This window comes from Cloeon dipterum, chromosome 2 (assembly GCF_949628265.1).
Source record: "Cloeon dipterum chromosome 2, ieCloDipt1.1, whole genome shotgun sequence".
NCBI classification, from domain to species: domain Eukaryota; kingdom Metazoa; phylum Arthropoda; class Insecta; order Ephemeroptera; family Baetidae; genus Cloeon; species Cloeon dipterum.
Genome location: NC_088787.1, coordinates 3,227,126 through 3,250,656, shown reverse-complemented (window position 1 = coordinate 3,250,656; position 23,531 = coordinate 3,227,126). Strand labels below are relative to the sequence as shown.

The 23,531-nt window shown below is 40.8% G+C and overlaps 1 protein-coding gene and 1 long non-coding RNA gene across 2 annotated transcripts in view; both read left to right on the top strand.

Moving 5' to 3' along the window:
* Positions 1-583: 583 nt before the first annotated feature.
* LOC135937947 (uncharacterized) overlaps positions 584-23,531 on the top strand; it is a 90,604-nt gene continuing 67,656 nt past the window's right edge. Inside the window, exon 1 of the long non-coding RNA XR_010574578.1 lies at positions 584-593. This is a non-coding gene — a long non-coding RNA (uncharacterized LOC135937947). The remainder of the gene's footprint in view (positions 594-23,531) is intronic.
* On the top strand, positions 19,522-22,336 carry LOC135937133 (major royal jelly protein 5-like). Its single transcript, XM_065480218.1, has 5 exons — positions 19,522-19,553; positions 20,158-20,485; positions 20,683-21,276; positions 21,442-21,601; positions 21,908-22,336. Exons 2-5 carry the CDS (start codon positions 20,168-20,170, stop codon positions 22,168-22,170), a joined length of 1,335 nt encoding a protein of 444 aa, XP_065336290.1. The 5' UTR covers positions 19,522-19,553; positions 20,158-20,167; the 3' UTR covers positions 22,171-22,336.

Here is a 23,531-nt window from a genome sequence, read left to right as displayed (position 1 = left end):
AAATCTTTACCCACTTCAAATAAACCGCAACTACACTGCCAAAAGGCTTTCTCAGCATATTTTACTCTGCTGGATGACACCCCCACAGTCTGAAACGGACCACCAGCAGACTTATTGTGCGCAGTTTTGTGTTCAATAATAAATTTGGCGAGCACGTGCGGTTCGGCTTTTCGACCTCAAAAAGCGCGATGTGAGCAGGGGTGTGCAGCAGATTGGGTTCAAATTATCAGCATTGCAGGCAATAACGAGCACATGTTAAAGAACAAACACGATGGCTCGTTCGCTCTCTCGACTATTGAATGCATCACGAAAATGTGAATATTCCCGAATTTATAATAGGGCGGTTTGCGGTCGCGCCGTCTGCGCTTGTAGTTTTATTCGAGCGGCAACATCTGCGATTCGGTGCCGAATTAGAATCACAAAGACATTGGCATGATCTCGGCGGAGAGCACGAAAGGTCTCGGGCCCGCGGCGGAGGGCAGGGAAAGTGCCCCTTGAGTTTGATCGGCGTTCCATTAGCTCGATTGAGACCCGACACGCCTTTTCTACGACTTTCGAAAAATTCTTAACCTATTATTTTGAAGGAATTTCAAGTACGGCGAAACGACGCGAGGAATCGGTTCAATTTCTCGCCAGCTTTGCTTCTGCGAGAAGAATGGAACCATAGAACTGTCAACTCGGGTGGTAAGTACGTAAATAATGTGTCTCAGAGCATTGACGCATTGAGTGGGTCAGTATATTTTGCTTTCTTTTTATAAAAAAAACATTCATTCATAAATAATAGGAAGTTGTGTTTGGATCCCAACAGAAGGGACGTGCGACATATAATGTCTCAAAAGCATTTTTTAATAAATATAGACACCCTAAAAAACAAGAATAGACCATGGTCTGCAGACGCCCCGCAGGGTGGTACCCTCGATAAGCACAAAGACGATTCCCGGAATCAAGGATATAAATATTTATTTAAATGACGCGTATGTATTATTTTTCAAGGAATAAAAGTATAACGATTTATTATTTGGTACGTCGAAAATAACGCATTGTCAAAAGATGTAGGTTGGCAATCGCATACAAGCTGCTGCGGATCTGGGGGCAGATGGCACGAGGGTTTGTGCAACGTAATTGTTACACTTTGGAGAGCAGCCAGCAAGAGGCAATAAAGTCTATAAAGAGCCAATAAAAAAGATAACTTTAGGAGAGGAGGGACATCAAAGTGAGGCAGCCACACAAAATTATAAAAAGCAGCCCGTGCGATTTTCTCTGTCTTTGAAAATCATATTCTAGCTTCTCTCCCTGTTTCTGGCCCCGACGTATTCGTAATTTCGCTTTGTCGGCTCTTTGCCTTTGAATCCAAATGCGACCAACTGGGCTCCTGTTTCGAGTCATAGTTCGAGTCTGTTATTTGAAAATTTGACAAAAAGACATAAGCATCCAGGAGTCGACTCACTGGCAGTGCTAGAACAGATGTAATTAGACACGCCACGCGAACGCACGCAGCTCGCTTTTAATTACACACATTTATCAAGCATAGGTGCATATTAATTGCTAAATCTGCGTGGCGAAAGGGTTCCAGTCGGCGGGGGAATGCTGTCTGCACCAAACAAACGCGGCCGCCCGCGCGGATGTGTGTGTGTGTGTGTCTCTTACTCGCTCATGAATTTCACATTTTTATGAATTTCGTGCGGCTCCACGCGCTGCTTAATTAAATGCAATATAAACTCTCTCACGCATATTATGTGTTTTGGGAGTAGTTTCCAAGTCTGCAAATGACAGGCTATGAGCGGAATAACTAACTGAAACTTTGAATTAGAAAATGCCTTCCAACATGATGATTTCCCAAATTTCTGGCAAATCTAAAATTATGTTTCTCTCTTGTAATTTAGACATGCTAACGCGGTGGAAATATTCAAGATACTTTATTTCTTCCTTGCTAAGAAGTACTTTTCAGTTTTAATTAACTTAGCCAAAAGTTAAAAAGGTCCTTGGAGACCAGCTGCTTTCATTTTCGCTATCTTTTTCGGCAAAACAAACGCGCTGAATAAAAGAGTAGCTAAGTGCTGGCAGCGACCAGATCTTAATTACTTTTGCTGCTGCGATATTCTCCCTTTTAGCATTCGTGTTTTTTGCCTCCGTCCCCCGATATTCGCTGCACGCACGCCGCGTGTGTGTGTGAGTGAGTGTGTATTCGAGAATGAGCGTAATAATGAATAAGCAGCAGCGGGCCTCTCGCCGCCGCCGTAATTATCCAGCCGTGCATGTTTCGAGTCCGCTTAATTCATTCTGTGTGAAATTATCGTCACGGCGAGAGAGACTCGGCACACTCTTTTGTGCAGTCCTTTTTCACGCCGCTAAAAACCGGGATGAAAGGTTAGAAAAGTGGTGAAATCATTCAGACGGAATTTCGTTAGATATTTCAAGGGTTATTAGGGTTGCAACGCGAAATAAATTTGATGCATGTCAAAGTTGGTTTCTCCTTGAATTCCATATTATATTTTTAGAACCTAAGATCGGCCCTCGGCTTGAAAAAAGAGAAAATCTAATGTTTGAATATTTTTGAATATAATGTATATAAATTTGGTTTAACAACTTAAGAAATTTCCACCACTAATTTTTCCAATTCTGAGCCGGAAACAGATGTAAAACAAAGCGTGCACGCGCCACCCCCCGTTTACCCATTTCAGCATTAATCTCTTCTCTCTATTAATTCTCAACCCTCGGGCGCAATTTATTATTCCACGTCAGGATTTTCGGCGAGGAGGATTTCTCATTTGGGCTAATTGGTCGGTAGCGATTCTGCTTGTCAATCAAATAATGCGCGAGAGAGCGCATATGTATTGTTTCTAAATGCTGCGTGATCGGTTGGCGCGCGCGGTGAGCTCTAATTGTCTTCTCTCCGCGTGATAAAATAGACAAGATCCACTCCAATTGCACGCGACATAAACCGACCCAAACCACGGCCAAATTCACCAACACGTATATACGAAAGCCAATAGTGCATGAAGAGGATTTTTCTTTTACGCTGACCTGCGCCACATTTTTCTTAACTGATTCTTTCTGAAAATTTAAATTTTGTGAGTAAAAAAATCAGTGAAACCGGGTTTTCTTCGATTAAAAAATAAAATATTCTCACTGCAATTTTTGTTATTGCATTTTTGTCAAAGTCATAGTTCTTTGAATTTTGTGAAAAATGTATTATTAATGTTTGAAATCATAAACTACGAGATGTTGCACCAACCCTTTGCATTCAATTTCTTATTAAACAGCAATCAAGCCTTAATTATTTTTGAAGCAGAGCACAAAAAGCCGCGAGAATTTATTAGACGTGGTGCGGACTGTTCGCTCCCGTCGTGCGCCACGTCACGAGAGAAAAATAGACAAAAAAACGGGGGCGGCCATGATCCGTTTCGCTGGATCACAATATTATTTGGTGTTATTATTATTTGAGATGTTATTACGCCGCCGCTGCCGACAACAACGGGTTATTTTATTGTATTATTGTGTGCTGATGCGATGGCGTCGCTTGACCTTTTTTCTTCTTTTCTGCCACGCCGCGCGCAGACCCAGCCGTGACGAAAAGCATAAATTCTCACTCACTCGCTGCCTCTCGCGCGTGATGGCAACGAAATGTCAACAAATCTAAACCATATGCAGGGCTGGGCGGCTGCGAGAGACGATATCTTTCCTATTTACAGCAACAATCCAATCGAATTACATAATACTGAGAAATATGTATAGAAGATACATAAAAACCAGTCAATAAAATGCGAGTGAATTTTGACATGGGACTGGAGAGAATCCAACTAGAACTGAATTGATAATAAAATCTGAATCGATCCCATTTCATATCTTTCTTTGTTTAAATAAAATTCTGGACTCGGCGAGCACATGTTTTTTCCAAACACCAGCGGTTTCAAATTAATCTGCAAATCACAAGCGACCGATTTTGTTATTCACAGTGAGCTGCTATTCGATTAACCCTTTTGTTTCGCGGGCATGAATCGATAATTCGGCCGACAGCAGACACAATTGCATTTTCCATCTGATGAATAATATTTTGCCATGCGACACACAATTTGTGCGCTAAGCCCGCGCCGTCCATTTGTCATCACATCAAGATTATAACGAGAGACGCTTTTGTTTCCAATTAAAACGAGATAAAAATATGTCATTTATTTTTAAATTGTGCCAAATATATAGCGGCCACCAGGATTAATCGGTAATAATTTTAAAAATGCGATGATTTACAAGATTTTTCATCATCGTTTACTGAATTTACACCCGCACACATTTTCACGGCTTTTTTGCTTCAGATAATCCAATTTGGTTTTCGAAAGCCCCTGATGAATTCGCCCGTGAAGAGAGGAGGAATGTGTGCGCTGAAGACAAACTCGCACCGCCCCAATCCTCTAGTGCCTCGCCATTGGCTGATACGCCGTGTACGAATGGGGGGTGAGTTCAATCGCAAATCATTTCGAATCATTTTAACGTAAATCATTTCGAACGCTAAACATTTAATGATAGTTTCATAACACTCTCTCTGAAGTATGATTAATATGCGAAAAACACCTGCGAACGTCAAAAAAACAAACAAACGCATATACAAGTACAGGATTAAACCAGTTTTTAAGGTCAGGATATTTATTTTTGCTGCAGCCACGCGTGTTTGCTAAGTGAAAAAAGCAGATCGCTATTTTCGGCACATCATAAACTGCCAATAAATTGCGGGAGGGACTTCCAATTAACTTTGGCATCCCCCGCAAAACGAGAGTATGTCGAGTTGCGGGTGCGAGAGAGCGAGTGTGTGTGTGTATGTGTATATACACAGTGCATTATAGTCCATATACGCTAGTCAATTCGACGTGAGAGACCCGATGGATATTCGCAGCAAATAAACGTAATCAAACATCATCAATAGAAGGCTTTGTTTCAGCGCGGGGAAGCCGTGCTCATATAGGAAACAACCAACATGCGATAGGGGTTGTTGTTGTGCACACGCTCTCGCGGAAATGCAAAACATACACGGTCGAGAGAGAATAAAAAAGCAGTGGAGATTCTCTCTCTCGCTCTCTCTCTCTCTCTCTCTCTCTCTCTCTCTCTCTCTCTCTCTCTCTCTCTCTCTCTCTCTCTCTCTCTTGCGCGCGCGCGCGTATTATGCAATCTGCGCATCTTTATTGCATAAATTACCATTTGCATTCCAATTCCTTGTTGCCCTCTCTCCTGCGGCTTAATACGTTTTAAAAATGTAAATTCACGTTTTTAGCTATATCTCGTTATGTTCAAGCTTATTTTTATTTTTTATGCACCCTCTCTGACGATATTTAAGATGCACTTTAATCCTTAGTAATTCCACCAAACAAAAGATTATTTTTAAAGTTGTTAAGATACTAGAAAAATTTAGATTTTAAATTTTGTTACGAGTTAACAGTTAGGTGAGTTTCTATAAAATAAAACCAGTTAATTTACTTACGTTTTTAATGCAAACCAAAGAGAACTTTCCAATTTAATTGAGTATTAATATATATCTAAAATATTAAACAGCAAAATTAATTAAATTTGATAAAAGGTAGTAATTTATTTGCCATTCTTCAAATAACTGCAATTAAATTCTGCCGTCAACTATAAAAATGCAGAACAAATTTGACATCAATTAGTTTGAATGCGCTTCGTAAAATTTACCTAAGCTATTACAGCAATAAAATTATAAACTAAATTTCCGCTATAATAGGTAATTAAATCGACGGAAAACCAATGATAAACGAAACTCATTACTTGTGCAATGATGTTGTCATCTTCTCATCTCAAAATTTCTTGAATTTCCGCGTCTATGGGCTGTTGGGACTCCGCAGGCAGGTTGCGCTGCGTACGCCACACATATTCAAGCTCATCTTAATTAACTTTCAATCAAAATAGTCAATTTGCATATTTCATTATTTGTAATCAACCTAAACATTTATTCTGAACTTTATTTCATGTCAATATCTTAATTACCAAACTTAATACAATTAAACGACGTCAACTCGACATTGTAAATTACACAACTATCGTGTTGGTTCCCAAAATAAATTAGCGAGTTTATCCTGTTATGTGCAATCCTGTGTTTCTTTAACTGCCCACAACTCGTACAGGGCAAATTTCCGTGCGTCACGTCGGGGTCGTTAAATGTGGATTTCGGGGTGACATTTAGTTTAGTGCTTTGCGCGGGTACAAATTTTCAACCCAAACCCGCACCGAACCCGCTTATTTCGTACCGCACCCAAACCGCACCCATATCTTTTTCAAAATTTGAACCCGCACCCGCACCAACCCGCACTATGCCAACCCGCACCCGCAATCCGCCATATTGGATTTGCAAAATCTGGACCCGCACCCGCGGGTTTGGTGCGGGTTTTGCGGGTTCAACCCTCAAACCCGCGACCCGCGCAAAACAGTTGAGAAAACCCCGACTTTCCAATTTTTGCGGCTTTTGCGGGCGTTTAAAGGTCAAAATTTTGAGTACTTTATAACTTTGCTCAGGGTAATCCTAGAACAAAAATTAAAAACCCGTAAACTCGTCTCAACGAGGTAAACAACTTTTATATTGATCTCAAGGTGGTAGGTCAAAGGCCAAGGTCTCAAAAAAATAATTTTTGGAATATAAACTCAAATTTGAAAATAAATATATTGAAATTTTTTATTTTTTTCAAAACCGTTTTGTAGAACACATAAATTAAGTTAAAAACGTTAAAATTTGGAATGGCGTTTTTCCTCATTTTTTTAATTAAAAATGAATAATTCGAAAACCCTTGTTTGTCGAGGTAGGTAAAAACGGTGATTGACCAAAAAATGTCGACTTCAAATCATCCGAATTTCAAAAACCATTTTTTAAAGATTTTTAGTGCAGAATTCGAGATTTGGTGCTCATTAAGCATTTTATTGCACCCGTCTCGATAAAAAAACTTTGTACACCCGACCCGAATCTCGAATTGTGGTGGTCCTATTTACAAAAAAATACGTACCATAAAAAATTTCAATTCATTTTCAAATTTGAGTTTAATATCTAAAAATTAATTTTTGTGACCTTGACCTTTGACCTACCACTTTGAGGTCAAGATAAAAGTTGTTTGTCTTGTTAAGACCGTTAAGACGAGTTTACGGGGTTTTTAATTTTTGTTCTAGGACCATTCTGAGCAAAGTTATGAAGTACTCAAAATTCCCAGATTTTGATCTTTGAACGCTCGCAAAACCCGCAAAAATTGGAAAGTCGGGGTTTTCTCAACTGATTTTTAGTTCAATTAGGGCAAATTTAAAGCAAAAAAATTCATCAAAATCCATCGACCCCTGGACAACAATTTGTTGAGTTCAGAGATTTGGCTCAATTCACCAGTTGCATAAACCCTAAGTGTTTGAAGCCACTAATAGATGGCGCCACCGTAGACTTTCGATTTTAAGGCACTTCCACTGCGATTTCAGACTCAATCTAGCTACCGTGCATTGTTCAATTAATTTGCTTTTTTTTGACGTGCTGAAAACCAAAATCGGTTCACCCAATCGCCGTAGAATCGTGAAAAACTATTATTTGAAATAAAAAAAATATGTTTCAACGTTTCTACGGCGAATGGCTGAACCGATTTTGGTTTTCAGCACGTCAAAAAAAGCAAATAATTTAAAAAAGCAAAATAGCTAGATTGTGTCTGAATTCGCAGCAAAAATGCCTTAAAACCGCTTAAAACAAAATTTTTAAAAAAAGTCTCTGGTTGCGCCATCTGTTGGCGCCATCTGTAGTTCAATAACTAAAGGTTTATGCAACTGGTCAATTACATAAAAGTTGCGGGTTTGCCGAGTCAACCCGCACCCGCACCAAACCGCACAACACCAACCCGCACCCGCAATCCGCCATATTGGATTTGCAAAATCCGGACCCGCACCCGCGGGTTTGGTGCGGGTTTGCGGGTTCAACCCTCAAACCCGCGACCCGCGCAAAGCACTAATTTAGTTCATTTGCTGTGAATGCTTTGGTGCGAGTCTGATAGTGCAGTGGGGGAGAAGGTGCAGTAAGGGAGCACTGCTTGTCGCGCGCACACCTTTGTACTGCCACCTGGCGATACAGGTTAAAATGCAAACTAGTTGATAGGGCAGTAGTGGCGAGGAGGCGCCACAATGTTAATTATACTCATTCAAAAAGTCCATCCGGCCTGGATCGTTCGGTTTTTGCATATATGCTATTGCTTCACATTAAAATGAATGTAGCACTGTGTACAGCGTTTTGTCGAAAACGTTGTGCGGCCTTTCTGCCACTACTGACGATGCTTTGCATTAAATACATATCGCCAGTTGGCAGTGTAAAGAAGTGCACCCTATTGGGTAATTGCCTAGTTCTTCCCCTTTCGTTCAACATTGGCCTGGTTGTATTCCTCGGGCGTCAATAGCAGCTCTCTTTTGAGCGGTGCCTTTGGATGTGACCTATAGGAGAGACACACAAAAATGCTCAGCTTTTTGTTAATACATATTGTGACCGAACAATTTAAATTAAAAGAGCACCGGTCCTGTTTAAAACCGCGACTATTTAAAATGAAAGAAATACCAATTGACAATTATCCGAGCAGATAATGTTAATTGGGCGTGAGAGGCCGCAGAGGAGCTTGGGCCTAATGTGACCGTCTTTTTAATTACCTTCCCACATGCACCGAGGCTTTTTGTTAAAATGCAACACATTTGTCCCTATTAAGGTGTGCGAATTAACCAGCTATAAAGACGAGACCCCGCCCGTTGAGCTATTTGAGCATTTCGAGTAACTAAACTAACCACTTTTTTGCCATCTCTGACATTGGTAGCCAGTATTAGTATTTGATCTCCCACATTTGAAGAGAGTTGCGAGTCGGGTGGAGCGAAAATTGCACGCGCTGGTTGAAGGGTTATCGAAGGCCTTTTATCGCCGGATTCCGACCCTCGCGTGCACAACCGCAAAACAATTGGACTCACAAACGTGAGAATTATGTGTGTATGTATGCGATTGTTGCTGGCAAGTGCACACGCGCATTGAAAAGCTAGCTCTGCACCTGGACGATATTGTTCATTTCTTTTGAGCTTTTGCCTTCGAGACCCGAGAAATTTCCTGTCACTCAATGATCTCAGGTGGTGAATAAATATCAAACATTCATTTTCACGCTGCGATTTAGGAAATACAGTTTCATTTGACAAGAATAATTTTTTTAATTTAATATATGACTTTTTTAGTTTAAAAAATCTGTCCATCAGGTTCCAATAAAAAGTTGCGATTTAATTATTTAAATAAAATTTGCTGCTTGGAAAATATGAGACTATTGGTTAAAATGATCATTTTAGCCGCTTAAACATGACAATTGTATCGGTAAAGTTTGAAAAATCAACTTCCTATCCATGAAACCTAACCTGAATTCAAAAAGAAAATTAATTAGAAGTGAAAAATAAAAATTTTGGATTTTTTTGTTTTTTATTTTATTCATTTCGTCAGACCAATTTCGCTTTGTCGGCTCTTTGCCTTTGAATCCAAATGCGACCAACTGGGCTCCTGTTTCCGGTCAAATAAAAGATTTCCATCTAAACTCGAGTCTCTTATTTGAAAATTTGACAAAAAGACATAAGCATCCAGGAGTCGACTCACTGGCAGTGCTAGAACAGATATGTAATTAGAACGCACGCAGCTCGCTTTTAATTACACACATTTATCAAGCAAAGGTGCATAATTATTTAAGTTTGAACGAATTGATTTGTAAAAGAATTGGAATACAAGGTGCGCGGCTCTTTCTATATACCGACTGCCTGCTCGTTTCCTGCTCCCCTCGTCATGTCGTTTCTCTGCTTTTTGTTGTTTTCCCCTAGATTAATTAATTGAAATGGCCGAGAAGAGGCAGTCAAGCTGTCGGGAAACCATCAAAACCCCCGATTCCGGCCGCTCACTCACTCTCACGCGACGAACCGAATGAGCAATAAAAATTGAGTTGTAGAGGCCAATTGATGATAATTATTATTGTAATCGATGCCGCGCGCAAGGGAAACAAACACCGCTGATAAGATAAGCAATAAATTAAATAAATACGAATGTGCGTATAATCGCGTCATTTATAATTAATTACTTCCTCTATCTCTCTGCAACGTGTGGAAAACGTGATAAAAATGCTGGCACAAAATCCTAATAAGACGAGAACTTGACACAATTTCTGATCATGGCTTTGATTTTTATATTTGCTCCACTTTCATTCTGAGATTCCTTTTGTCTCTGAAAGTGTCGGTCCGCGGTGTTTAAAATACACCCGTGCACCGCAAGAGCTACAGAAAGGGTTGCTAATGTAAATAAAAGGGTTAATGTGAGATGACAACACACGCGCATTTCATACTGAAGCAAGACAGTTAGTTTTCAAAAGGGATGTCTGTCTTAACTGGCAGTTGTGCAGTCTCTGTAGAGGACGTCGAAGTCCGTGCACGACAGCAGTTTGCAGCGATTTACGCCGGGCTGGATGGCACCGAGCCCTCGCAGAATGCGGACCTGCTCGACGTTGCAGACAAGAGGGACGATATCGAGTCGCTTCAGCTTGGTGTAGACTGCGTGTGCAGTCCGCCAACCAACCAGGTGCTTGAGGAAGAGCTCGAAGGCCTGAGGCAAGCACACAGCATGGTCTCGCCGGAGATGATGCGAAGGCGGCCACCTTCTGGCCGCGGTAGTCGACCAGCTTGCACTCGTTGGCCGTCGGGTCTGTGGTCGGGATGGGCGGCGGGCTGTTGGAGGATGCACGTCGAGGGCGGCCGCAGCGGCGGTGGTTCAGGTCGACCGGCAGGCCGGCCAGCGAGCCCATGGCCGACATCAGCAGCGACGGGTGGCTGAGGCCCGGCGGCGGCCGCCCGCGGCCCATCAGGCCCAGCGACGTGGGCGTGGCGATCGGCGAGCCCAGCGGACTGTTGCCGGAGACCGGCGAACGGTGGCCCGGCGGCAGCAGCTGTTTCGGCGAGCTGTGGTCGCTGCTCGACGAGTCCATCACAGAGTCCATGCTCATCGTCGTTTGATGCTGCTGCGTTGCGAGAGGGACACGTAAACGGCCCCTCTGCGTTGAATAATTTGCTCTGTTCTGTGTGTGTGTGTGTGCGTGGTGCCTCAACGCTCGCTCCGTGCTCTTGCCCGCAGATCCGCGTTCGACGCACGATAAACTGCTTCTAAGCAGTGTCCCAAAAAAGGCCGGCTTTTTCTAAAACGAGGTGGTTTTATCCGGATTGTATCCAGCTTAATCCGGTTTTTTTGCTTTTTTTGGCTGCAACTAAAAACTATTTTTTAAACAAATTTGTGAATTTTTGATAAGCTGTGAGAAAAATTCAAAAAAAGCCAGAATAAAGCCGGCTAAAATAGGGTGGTTTAAACCACCATGGATTAAACCGGCTGGATAAAACTCGGAACACTGCTTCTAAGCGAAGAGAGGAGGAGTGTGTGCGCTGAAGACAAACTCGCACCGCCCCAATCCTTTAGTGCCTCGCCATTGGCTGACACGACGCCGTGTACGAATGGGGGGTGAGTCCAATCGCCGCGATCCCTTGCAACGGCACCCGTTTGAAAGATTTTATTATTTTGATGTTTCTTTCTCTTCTCGTTCTCCGTTCTCCTCTGTCAGTGTGCTGCGTTTGCAACTTCTCTGCCTCTGCAGCACCAGCGAGGCACCAGCAGCCCCGCTTGTTTGTTTGCCCTCGCCCGCCTCAGTCAGACGTCAACCCCCGGCCTTCTTTCTCTCTTCGCATTTGCATCTTCTGCTCCTGCTGCTCTTTTTGTGCCGCACGTTTCAGTGAAAAATGAGCCTCTTCCGCAAAACCAAAGAAAGAGCACAGCAAAATGACACAAAGAGAGCAGAGGAGCAATTTTTCAGCCGTGCCTCCAGCAAGCCTATAACTCCAGAGAGCAATTGATTCGCCGCATTGAATACAAGATTATTTAATTTAATCATTTCGAACGCTAAACATTTAATGATAGTTTCATAACACTCTCTCTGAAGTATGATTAATATGCGAAAAACACCTGCGAACGTCAAAAAAACAAACAAACGCATATACAAGTACAGGATTAAACCAGTTTTTAAGGTCAGGATTTTTATTTTTGCTGCAGCCACGCGTGTTTGCTAAGTGAAAAAAGCAGATCGCTATTTTCGGCACATCATAAACTGCCAATAAATTGCGGGAGGGACTTCCAATTAACTTTGGCATCCCCCGCAAAACGAGAGTATGTCGAGTTGCGGAAATGCAAAACATACACGGCCGAGAGAGAATAAAAAAGCAGCGGAGATTCTCTTTCGCCTTCTCTCTCTCTCGCTCTCGCTCTCTCTCTCTCTCTCTCTCTCTCTCTCTCTCTCGCTCTCTCTTGCGCGCGCGCGTATTATGCAATCTGCGCATCTTTATTGCATAAATTACCATTTGCATTCCAATTCCTTGTTGCCCTCTATCCTGCGGCTTAATATGTTTTAAAAATGTAAATTCACGTTTGTAGCCATACCTCGTTATGTTCAAGCTTATTTTTAATTTTTATGCACCCTCTCTGACGATATTTAAGATGCACTTTGACCCTTAGTAATTTCACCAAACAAAATATTATTTTTAAAGTTGTTAAGACACTAGAAAAATTTAGATTTTAAATTTTGTTACGAGTTAACAGTTAGGTGCGTTTCTATAAAATAAAACCAGTTAATTTACTTACGTTTTTAATGCAAACCAAAGAGAACTTTCCAATTTAATTATGTATCAAGCTATTGTACGACCGGCGGCCGTTTTTCAAAAAGCATAACACCAACTATGACGTGTGTGCATTCTGCGATCGCGGTCAGCAAATAAAACAGTGTGCACTTTCATGCAAATCGCTGCCCGTGAAATTTCCCCAGTGATAATTACACGTTTGTTTGTCAGCAGCGGAGACCCTTGTGACAGCAATAAATCCTTTTTATTTGCAGTGAAGACTTGCTGAATTTGTAAAACAAGTGATTTATTGTTGGTATCGTGAAATTATTAAATAAAATTACATCTGAATTTATTTATTCAAGTTTACTTGGACTTTCAATGAAACATCAACTTATCATACATATATTATGCTAATTTATCGCTATTTTACAACAGAAATAATCCCCATAGTGTATAGGAAACTGATTGGCCTATTGGGTAATTGCCTAGTTCTTCCCCTTTCGTTCAACATTGGCCTGGTTGTATTCCTCAGGCCTCCCTAAGCGTCAATAGCAGCTCTCTTTTCAGGTGCCTTTGGATGCGACACAAAAATGCTCAGTTTTTTGTTAATAAATATTGTGACCGAACAATTTAAATTAAAAGAGCACCGGTCCTGTTTAAAACCGCGACTATTTAAAATGAAAGAAATACCAATTGACAATTATCAGAGCAGATAATGTTAATTGGGCGTGAGAGGCCGCGCGCAGAGGAGCTTGGGCCTAATGTGACCGTCTTTTTAATTACCTTCCCACACCGAGGCTAACACATTTGTCCCTATAAAGGTGTGCGAATTAACCAGCTATAAAGACGAGACCCCGCCCGTTGAGCTATTTGAGCATTTCGAGTCACTAAACTAACCACTTTTTTGCCATCTCTGACATTGGTAGCCAGTATTAGTATTTGATCTCCCACATTTGCTTTGACACTCTTGGCAATGAGGATGCCCAAAGGGCTTGTTCATTCCTCTTTGTCATAAAATGACGTGACCAACAAGAGGAACTACAACTTGCGTCTGACGAACTTTTTGCTTTGTTGTGGCAATTACATATTGACGCACGTTCCAATGCACATAATAGAAGAGATTTTTTTCATATTTTTCAGTGGCTTTACTATCTTTGTTGCAGCGAACGTTTGTGGGTCTTTTATATGTTCGCTTTCTATAACATGAATAAAGTTTTCGCATGTATTTTTGCATGGGATAAGATTTGTATTGAGCAAAAGAATAATAACAAACAAATCTAACAAAGTCAACAAGGACCACCAACGATGTAAAAAGTTAAAGTCATTGTATAAGAGTAGTTTGTTTTCCTCAAATTTCCACGGCATGATTGAAAGTTAATATAGGTGAGCCCAAAAGTCAATCAAAATTTGAGCGTCGCATGCAGAGTTGGTTGAAATTCGCAATCGGCCTGTTTGCTCATTTCCGCGAGGATAATGGTTGTTGCAAATTTCGAGGGAGAACTTTTCCTTGGGGGGCGCATATGGAAAACTCACACTTGTCGGTAGGATAGGGCATTCACATTCATTCTTCCAATCAGAGCGAGAAGTGTGAGTCCGGCCCCTATAGTTATTAGGTGGCCAACTAAAATAAATGAGTGTGAGTGCGGTTTTTACCTTTTTATAAATAGGTGCTGACAGATTGAACAAAAATGTTGTGCATTGTTGCATTCATTCACTCTTTCTTATTTCTTTTGTTGTACATATTTTCAGCATGAAACCCATCACAGTTAAAAAAAACACCTCTTTATAAATTGGTGTTGACATTGTACAAAACTATCTTGTATATATTTTGTTGCATTCATTCACTCTTTCTTATCCTTTGCTTTTGTATTTTCAGAATGGAACCCATTACAAGCCAGTCACACACATTTGTTCCAGACCTCCAAAGGAAATCGAAGCAGCTTTTCTATAACCGAAGGTCAAGCGCCTTTTTAAAAGTTTTAAAAAGCGAAAGTTTAACTCAGAGTATAGTTTGTTTTCCTCAAATTTCCACGGCATAATTGAAAGTTAATTAGCTGAGCCCAAAAGTCAATCAAAATTTGAGCGTCGCATGCAGAGTTGGTTGAAATTCGCAATCGGCCTGTTTGCTCATTTTCGCGAGGATAATGGTTGTTGCAAATTTTCGCGGGCGCATAGTTATTGGGCGGCCAACTAAAATAGCAGAGTGTGAGTGCGGTATGGTGGTATGGTGGCCGGCAAACAGTGTGCTTATCGGCCCATGACCATAAGTGTAAAGCGACCACTATTTATGCACACGTGCTGCGGCGCTCCATTTCCATTGTCCGCGCGTCCGCTCGTGTTGTTTGTCTCTGCTCATTTTTGCGCACTGCCCAAGTTTGTTATTGCCATTGTTGTTAATTTTGCTCGGGACGAAACTATTGAAAAGCCTGCTCGCTCGCTCTCTCTCTCGCTCTCGCTCTCGTTATAACGTAAAAATATTTATTTATTATCATTACGCCTAGCTGCCCGCCTGCCGGGGTGTTATTCATTAGCATTAACAGGCCGCAAAATGGGCACAATTACTTTTGGCAACTACTCTAGGAAGAGACCGAGTTACAAATTTATTCAAATCCAAACAAATTCGGCCATTTGTGGGCGAAAGCAGTGGTAAAAAGAAACGGGCGAGAAAGTAAAAGATCTGGTCCCGCAGCATCCGACCGAGCGACCAGAGATTATTCTATTTGCACACGCTCCCTCATAAAATCTAATGCGCTCACTCTCGGACAAAAGCGACAGACAGCAGGTATATAGTGCTATTTTCGGCCCGAGGGAATAAAGGTTTGGCTGGGTGCGACGCGACGACTTGCTCATTATTTTGAGCAGCCTCCTAGCTCTCGCACTTGTTGTGTTGCAGGAAAGGAAAAGCGGGATCACGTTGCTACTTTGTTAAAGAAGCGCGCGCGGCGAGTGTGTGAATGCGCGGGAGGGACCTAATGAACGGCAGGAAAAGGGGTGCGATGTGAAAGAGAGGGTTGTCACCCTTAAAATAACATCCTGTGCGAATCTCCTTGAGAAAAATCCGCGCCAATATCACAACAATATTTGTGTCTGCCCGCTCTCGTGTCAAACGTTAAAGAGGATTCAAGGCGAACAGAACAAGGAAAAATTAAATTAACAAGATGTAGAAGATTGTTATTGAATTAAAATTAATTTAAATAAATAAAACTGACTTCACAAATACACCTCGTCTAGTTTTGTATTGTTTATTTTAAATTGTACAACATTGCAAGTAAGCACCAGCCGCGATAATTCTTTGGAATAGTGGCTCAGATTTTAATTTACCCTGAGACAGGTTTGATTTGAAACGGAATGTTAGTAACATATATTAGGCATAAAAACCAGAAACCAGATTTGATGCGTTTTGCGTAGAGTCAATGGTTTGCTGCAAGATATTTTTCCGTCCGTTTAATGCGTGTTTTATTCGAAAATACTCACGCAGTTATTCAAGTAAATATTGAGTTTTGTATTGCTATTTGCGCAAAAAAGAACTTGAATGCAGATTAACATTAAGATTGAGAGTGAAAGCGTTAGCGAGTCTACGCATCCGCACACAATTGCGGTCATTTGTTTGTTTTCTCATTCGGCCGGCCGGAATTAATCTAGTTTAAAAGCGCGGTGCGAAGCCACGAACGCACGCGGGGACCGGCGGCGCTAGTAAATTAATTCAGATCAAATCTCGGCCATCGCACTTGCATTATTTTCGCTCATTGTTGAGTGCGCGCGGCGTCCAATGTGCGTACACTATACAACAATAAAAAACACACCGACACCGACGGCGGCGGCCCCGAGCAACAGCAGCAGGTTGATTTTATTTGGTGTTATTTAAATGGATACGTATATGCAAAGAAAAACAACTCGTTTTAATAGTTAAAATAAGTGTCTGCTCGTTCACATACCGCATCCTAGATTTAAAAAATAGTGACTTGGTTAATAGGTCATTCGCCTCGAAATAAAATTCATCTTTTCTTTATCTGAAACCGATCTGCGGTGGATCCGATAAACTCGCACTCTTCTTTGCAGCGAGCTGACAAAAATGTGATAAATTACCGCTGGCAAAAGGAAGAATCACCGAACACAATGCTACACCGCATGACCCGCATATAAAAGCACATCGTGGGGGAAATGGCCAGCCTTTGGGAGCAGGTAAAGGGCTGCAGAGTGAGCTGCCGCGTGCACCCTCATCCCTCACAGCACACAAACACTTTTGTTGACGGCACGTGAGCCGCGCGCGCTTTGTTTGCCGAGTTTACATGTGTACAATCGTTTGCATGAGAAACTAACAGCACCGGTCGCATGGCAGAAATAAATTTGTAATATTCCCACAGAACCTATTTTGGTATAATATCAGGCCTGCCGCCGGCCGACTGGATGAAAAGGTTCTGTACCTGCGTGCAGGAACATTTGTCACACAAACAGGTTCTTTTGTCTGCTTTAAGAAGGATGATCCAGGAAACCTTCCCACTTTCCTTTCAATGGGCACGAATTGCATATTATGTATGAAGACCGAAAAGCGCATGAGAAATTTCTCAATATTTATTTGCGCCCGGCCAGCGCTCTCTTAAGGAACACGCTGTCTCGCTCTCACAAATAGCATTATTTATGGGATGCTTTCAAAGGAACATGGCGAAGAAAAATAGACGCCGGTGCCAAAGGTCCAATGGCTCCTTATTGTTTTAATAATGTAGAATACGGTATCTGATTCAAATCCATTTGTCAACCAATACATTTATATTTTACTTGCCTCCTTCCAATAATTGTTGTTTGTTTTTATCTGCTCGGAATGGCTCCATTAAGCATCTCGGGCGGGGAGAGACAATAAAATAATTAAGATAGGCCAAACATGGCCTGTGCGTCAGTTTCATTTCCAATAAATTCGTGACGTGAAAAACGGCTGACCTCTTTAAATAAAAGGTGGAAGGAAATCTCTTCAAAGCCAAAGGCATATAAACAGATTCGTCAACAACACTGCTGACCGTTTGATTTACGCACTTGTGAAGGCAACTGTACGATTTGAATATATATTTTTACGTCCCATCAACGTCACTTTCCCTGAAGAACACCAATCGCTGCCTTTTTTGTTGTATTTAGAGGGAAAGAAAATTTTATTCTTCGTTGAACATTAATTCACAACGTCATGTGTGGTCCTGCTGAAACCATAAGTGCAGATATTTTTTATGGATTGGTAATTTAATTAAACTGCAGGAAAAGGATCGAGTACTTCAGGAAGTGAGTAGTAAAGAACATGAAGAATTTGATATTTGCCATTTTTATGACATTTAAATTGCTTCCTCTGAAATCACTGCCGTGTAACGAGCGGGTTTTGCATTCATTAGACGCGTGTATATTTTCTGCTCACCGCGGACAACAACTAACTGCTTTGCTCACTTGCGATTATTATCTGAAAATAAAATGGGTCGCTTCTCTGCTACAGTTGTTGCGCACACAAGCAATCAATTAGAATAAAGAAATCAAGAGGACTCCTCATTCTCTGCTTGCAAATCTCTATTATAAATTTTTCTCGAGGTTTTTGATGCCTCCTTTTAATTAAATTCATTTACTGCATAAACGTGCAGGTCTGTTTTTTTAATATATTTTAAAATTTTAGGTATGAACGTTGCATAAAAATTCCTATCAGATCCTGAAAGAGGTGTCAGAAAAATACTTTTTCAATGGAATAAATTGTTCAGTTCTTCATCCCCCTGAGAAATAAATATAAATCTCTAGCTCTGAAATAGACAGGCGTTTGTCTAAAAAAACTAAAGCGCAGAATGGATAAAAATACTTAATCTCACTCCGGACCGTCAGTCGCACGCCGCGTTGAAATCGCGCTGTCTCGTGCAAGACGCGTGGTTTATAAGGTGGAAATGAATTAAAATTGCGAGGTCAATAGACAGACGAAAATCACTACGAATCTAAATTAGACTTTTATATTTAACGAATTAAATTAATTTTTATTTCTAGCTAAAAGAAGCTGTGGTTTGCTAGAGAGAGAGAGAGTGAGGAGAGAAAAAGGCGGCTCCTGTTTTTTGCTCTCGAGAGTACTACCCGCACACAACAAGAGCACGTCTCTTTAACAGAATACTTATTCGGCGCACGCAGATCTTTTCATGGACGAGCGAGCGAGATCGCTGCTCTTTGACTTTTTTTCTCTCCTCTCCGCCGGCGCGCACTCTCAATCAGTTGCGGCGACTTGACTGATCTTATTACACACCAGAAATCGTGGTAAAAGTACAGTTGCGACCCATTCCTATATCTTGTAGAGATTAATGTTTTTTAAAAGCCAATCACGGTGTTTAAAGGTGGCATTTGAATCAAAGTAGATGCGAGAGAAGGTCCGATTTTTTTAATGAAAACAGCGCTGGCGAAAACGCCGCGACACCAAAAGAGACGAGTGAGAAACCGAGAGTGGCTCGTTTTAAGAGCTTTGGACTGCAATTTTTGTTGCTGCGAGAATAATTATTAACATGCAAACAGAATTAATTTGTTTCATACAGACACTTTTTAAATAAATAGAAAAATATCATTAAGAGCGTTTAATCAGCATCTATCTAATTTATTGTCAGATTATTTTGTATGCTATTTATAGATGAAATGGTTTTCTGTTAATCGAAATTCATCTTTATTGGGAAATCAAATTTCAACGGAGACGTGTAGCATGAGCTTATTTGCTGCGGATTTTGACATGAGAACGAAAAGCGAAAGCGAGCCTTGTGGGGCCTAAATGAGTTGCCGCACAAAACGTCTTTTTTGCGGCCCGTCGCACGTGACTCGTTTCGCGAGGTGGAGGCCACCGCCCGGCGCTCTGCACAGCAACAGCACACAGCGAGAAGAGGAGCCGCGAGAGAAACACGCGGGTGAGTTCGCTCTCTTGTATTAATTTTTTGTATTTATCGGCGGATTCAGACTCCTAAAATCACTGTTAAATTCACGCAATTTCTTAAGGAACGGTTCAAAAAGCATTTTCTTTATACTTGGAACTATATATACCAAGGAGAAATATTTATTTATTTTAAAAACTGACAAGCAAATAGAATCAAAAATTTTTTAATTAAAAGTAAATATAATAATAGGAGTATTTCATAATAATTGATACATTAATTTCCAAACGGATTTTGCTCTCTTCTTAACTCTCTGATTATAGAGCGGGAAACCGAGCCGGGCTTTCGATTCCGTCCCTGTCCCTGATATTTTTTGGCAGTATAAATATCAATTGTACGTAAATTGCAAACCTCGCAAGAGTGTTCAAATTTAAAAATAGGTCGGCAGAGACTGTGAATTTTTAATATTATTCGTTCGCAAAACCCGGATTTTCCCGATTGATTTACTGATTTTTTGATCAAATTAAAACGTTTCAAGTTGTTTGGCGTACAAAAGCCGGATGTGTTCTGGATCCAACGCCATTCCCGTTCGTCCCTTAGTAACAAATTGTTTTAAATTTTATTGCTTTTATGCTTTCAGCTCGAAGACAATGTCTGCGTTATTTGCTGCCATCTTTTTGGTTGGCCTGTGCCTTGCCAACGCCGTCAACTTCACAACCGTCTACGAGTGGGACACATTCGATTTCGTCTGGCCATCAGGAGCGGAAACGGACACTTCAATTGAACAGATTAAACAAATTTTTAATCCAAAATATGTTGATCTTCGATTCATGGCCGTTTTCGGAGAGAGGCTCTTTCTAAGCATTGCGATGCACCCCCGTATTCCCGCCACTTTGGTGTGGCTGCCAACGAGCAGCACGTCGACTGCCCCTCCAAAACTTGCTCCTTTCCCATCCTGGAATTTACATGTAAGTCTTGAATGAGAAAATTTTAAGGATAAATTGGGAAATATGACGTGTGATATCAACTTAAATAAAGAGTGCGGTGTCTTAAATGTCGGACCAATTCTCAAATTACTGCATCTTTTTGTTTTTCGTAGTCTTGAAAACAACAAACTGGAGCATTTTTTCACTTATATATGCAAAATGTATTTCTCTTTTTACAGAAAAATGGCAACTGCGAGACTATTCAAGCGGCCAAAGGAATGGAAACGGACCCTGAAGGTCGGTTGTGGGTGCTCGATGACGGAAGCACAAATTGTGCAAGCAAACTTTGGATTTTCGACCTGCTCAACAGCGACACAACCGAGCGCGTGCACCAGTTCCCGGACACAGTCGTCACTCATTCCTACTATAAAAGATGGCTGCTTGATATCGTGCTGGACAAAACACCAGACGATTACGTTGCGTACATCGCGGACTCTGAATCTGAGCACATCGTAGTTTACAACCGAAAAATGGACAAATCCTGGTCAGTTATAACACCAGAGAGACGTTGGTTTTCCTTGGCCCTCTCTCCCAACCAGGGACAGTTGTACCTTGGAAGAGACAATTCCAAAGAACTTTATTCAATGCCTGTGTCCGAGCTGAAGAATGGAGCCGTTGGAAGCGCTACTGTGAAATTAATCAGCGAATGGAACGAAGAACCCTACAGAATGCTATTCGACAGCGCCAATGTCTTGTATGCCGCCTTTCACTACGCGAATTACACCTCCAACTGGAATATTTCGGAGCCATTTCGTGAGCAGCGATTTCATGAGGTAATAATTTATTTTTTGCAACCCAAAGATCTGTTACAAGTGGATATTTAAAATAGAAGTTAAAACTTTTGCTGCAAAATAAAATACCCTTTAATTTTTCTAATATTCCCGACTATTTTATGCTTTGTCTCGCTAACAGTATCAAATCACTGCCTACTCTTATAGGTAGGAAAACTGCGTGCTTATCAGCCATTTTCTTTTGCTTTGGACACGAATGGCAGTTTATGGATGATGGAGAGAAATGAAACTAAGGATGAGAATAAGTATAAACTACTCCAGGCTGAAGTCGGCGCCAAATCGTATCAATACAGCACGTCCACTGCAGGTAAATAAATTCAAATTATGCACTTTCAACTGCAAGAGAATAACGAATTTTTTACGAATAAATTTCAACCACATATTTTTTAAAAATAGTAATAATTACTGTCTCTAATATAGTCAAGCTTCTAAAAGTTATTTGATAAAAACAATTGAAATTTTTTAATTTGATTTTTCAGCTTCTGAATTGAATGAATTTCCTTATTTTAGGAGTACTTAATTCCATAAGAATTAAATTTCTGAATGTAATTCGAAAGAACAAACAACGCGCCCACACAATCTAATCATTCTTCCGTTCCTGATCCTTTTGCAGCCTCGACTACGCCTCAAGTTAACGTAAATGAAGAGACTTCGAAAGACGTGAAAAGCACGAAAACTCCAACAATCGGTGGACATGCTGGTCTTGTAGGAAATCACCGCAACAGTCAGTCTTCGAACACAATTCCGATTTTGTTGCTCGTGTGTTGTTTTGTCATTTTGTGGCTGACCCTGAGGATGAGAAGAATGCAGACCTCTTTCAGGCAGATTCAGATGGAAAATAATGGGGAAATGTTCGTTTTCCCTGAACGCAATTAGTTGTCTACTCGAGACAAATGTAAAATATTTTGTTGCATTTTCATAAAAAAATAATTCAATAAAGGTAAACATAAAAAGCTACGGTTCTTCGGCTTTTTTTAATAAAATAATCTTTTGTAAGAATGGTTTGAGGTAAATAAAAATATATATTGCAAATATTCCCTTACTTAACTGTTGGTTTTTCTTAATCCAATGTCAAAATATCATTCTTAATAATAATTTTCTAATAAGAGCTTGCAAGAATTTCTCGAACGTTCTGTTAAATCTTAGTAACGGAGCTAAAAGGACGTTAAAAATTATTTAGACTCTTGCTGGGCAATTGACTTGAGAAGATAAAAATAATACTGTTGTCTAAGTAACACATTTCATTGAACATGCATATTTTTGTTTCCTCTTTTTAATATAATGGTTAATTTCTTCCTTGCATTATGAATCACATTTAAAATTAAACAACCAGCAGATATCATGTGAGAAAAACGGGTTGACTCAATATGAGATTAGTGCTTTTGAGAATTGATTGCATTTATTCATAGACCGTAGGCGGTAAGGAAATATAAATTTTATTATGTGAGTCATAAAAATCTATTCATAACCAGGAAAAACCGCGTTCATTTTAGCACGTATAGTAAAAGCAGTCAAATCCTAGCTGACACTCGTATCGGTCTCTCTGCTCCGCATTTTGAGTGTCACTCTCTCTTCAACTAATGCATATTTCGGTCTTTTAATTTTCAAAGGATGTCACGGTACATCCTCATTATCTTCACTCTAATAATCGGTCTGTCCTTGGCAGCCGATAATTTCACTTCCGTCTTCGATTGGGATCAAATGAGCTTCGATATAGTGTCAGCGGAGAACAAAAACTTACCCCCCGGGATATTTAATCCAAAGTACATGGCGGTCTTCAGAGAAAGGCTCTTCCTCAGCATACACCCACCCTGGGCCACTCTGGTTTCGCTGCCGACCTCTTCTGCGACGCCTCCGAAGCTGACACCCTTTCCATCTGAGCAAATGCATGTAAGTGCCCAACAAGAAAATTGTCGTCCGAAACATATATCCGTTTTTTTGCTATGGGAGTGATTTACGTCCAAACAACTTCTGGCTACAGATAAGGGACAACTGCAGGACTATTCAACACGCAACCGGTTTGGAAGCAGATTCTGAAGGTCGCTTGTGGGTTTTGGACAACGGCAATCGGAATTGTCTTGCAAAACTTTGGATATTCAATCTTGAGAAAAACGATGAATTCGTGCTTGTCCACGAATTTCCTCAGACTTTGGTCTCTAATGATTCGAATAAAAGGTGGATGCACGAATTAGTGCTGGATGAAACAAAGGATGACTGGCTTTCGTACATTTTGGACT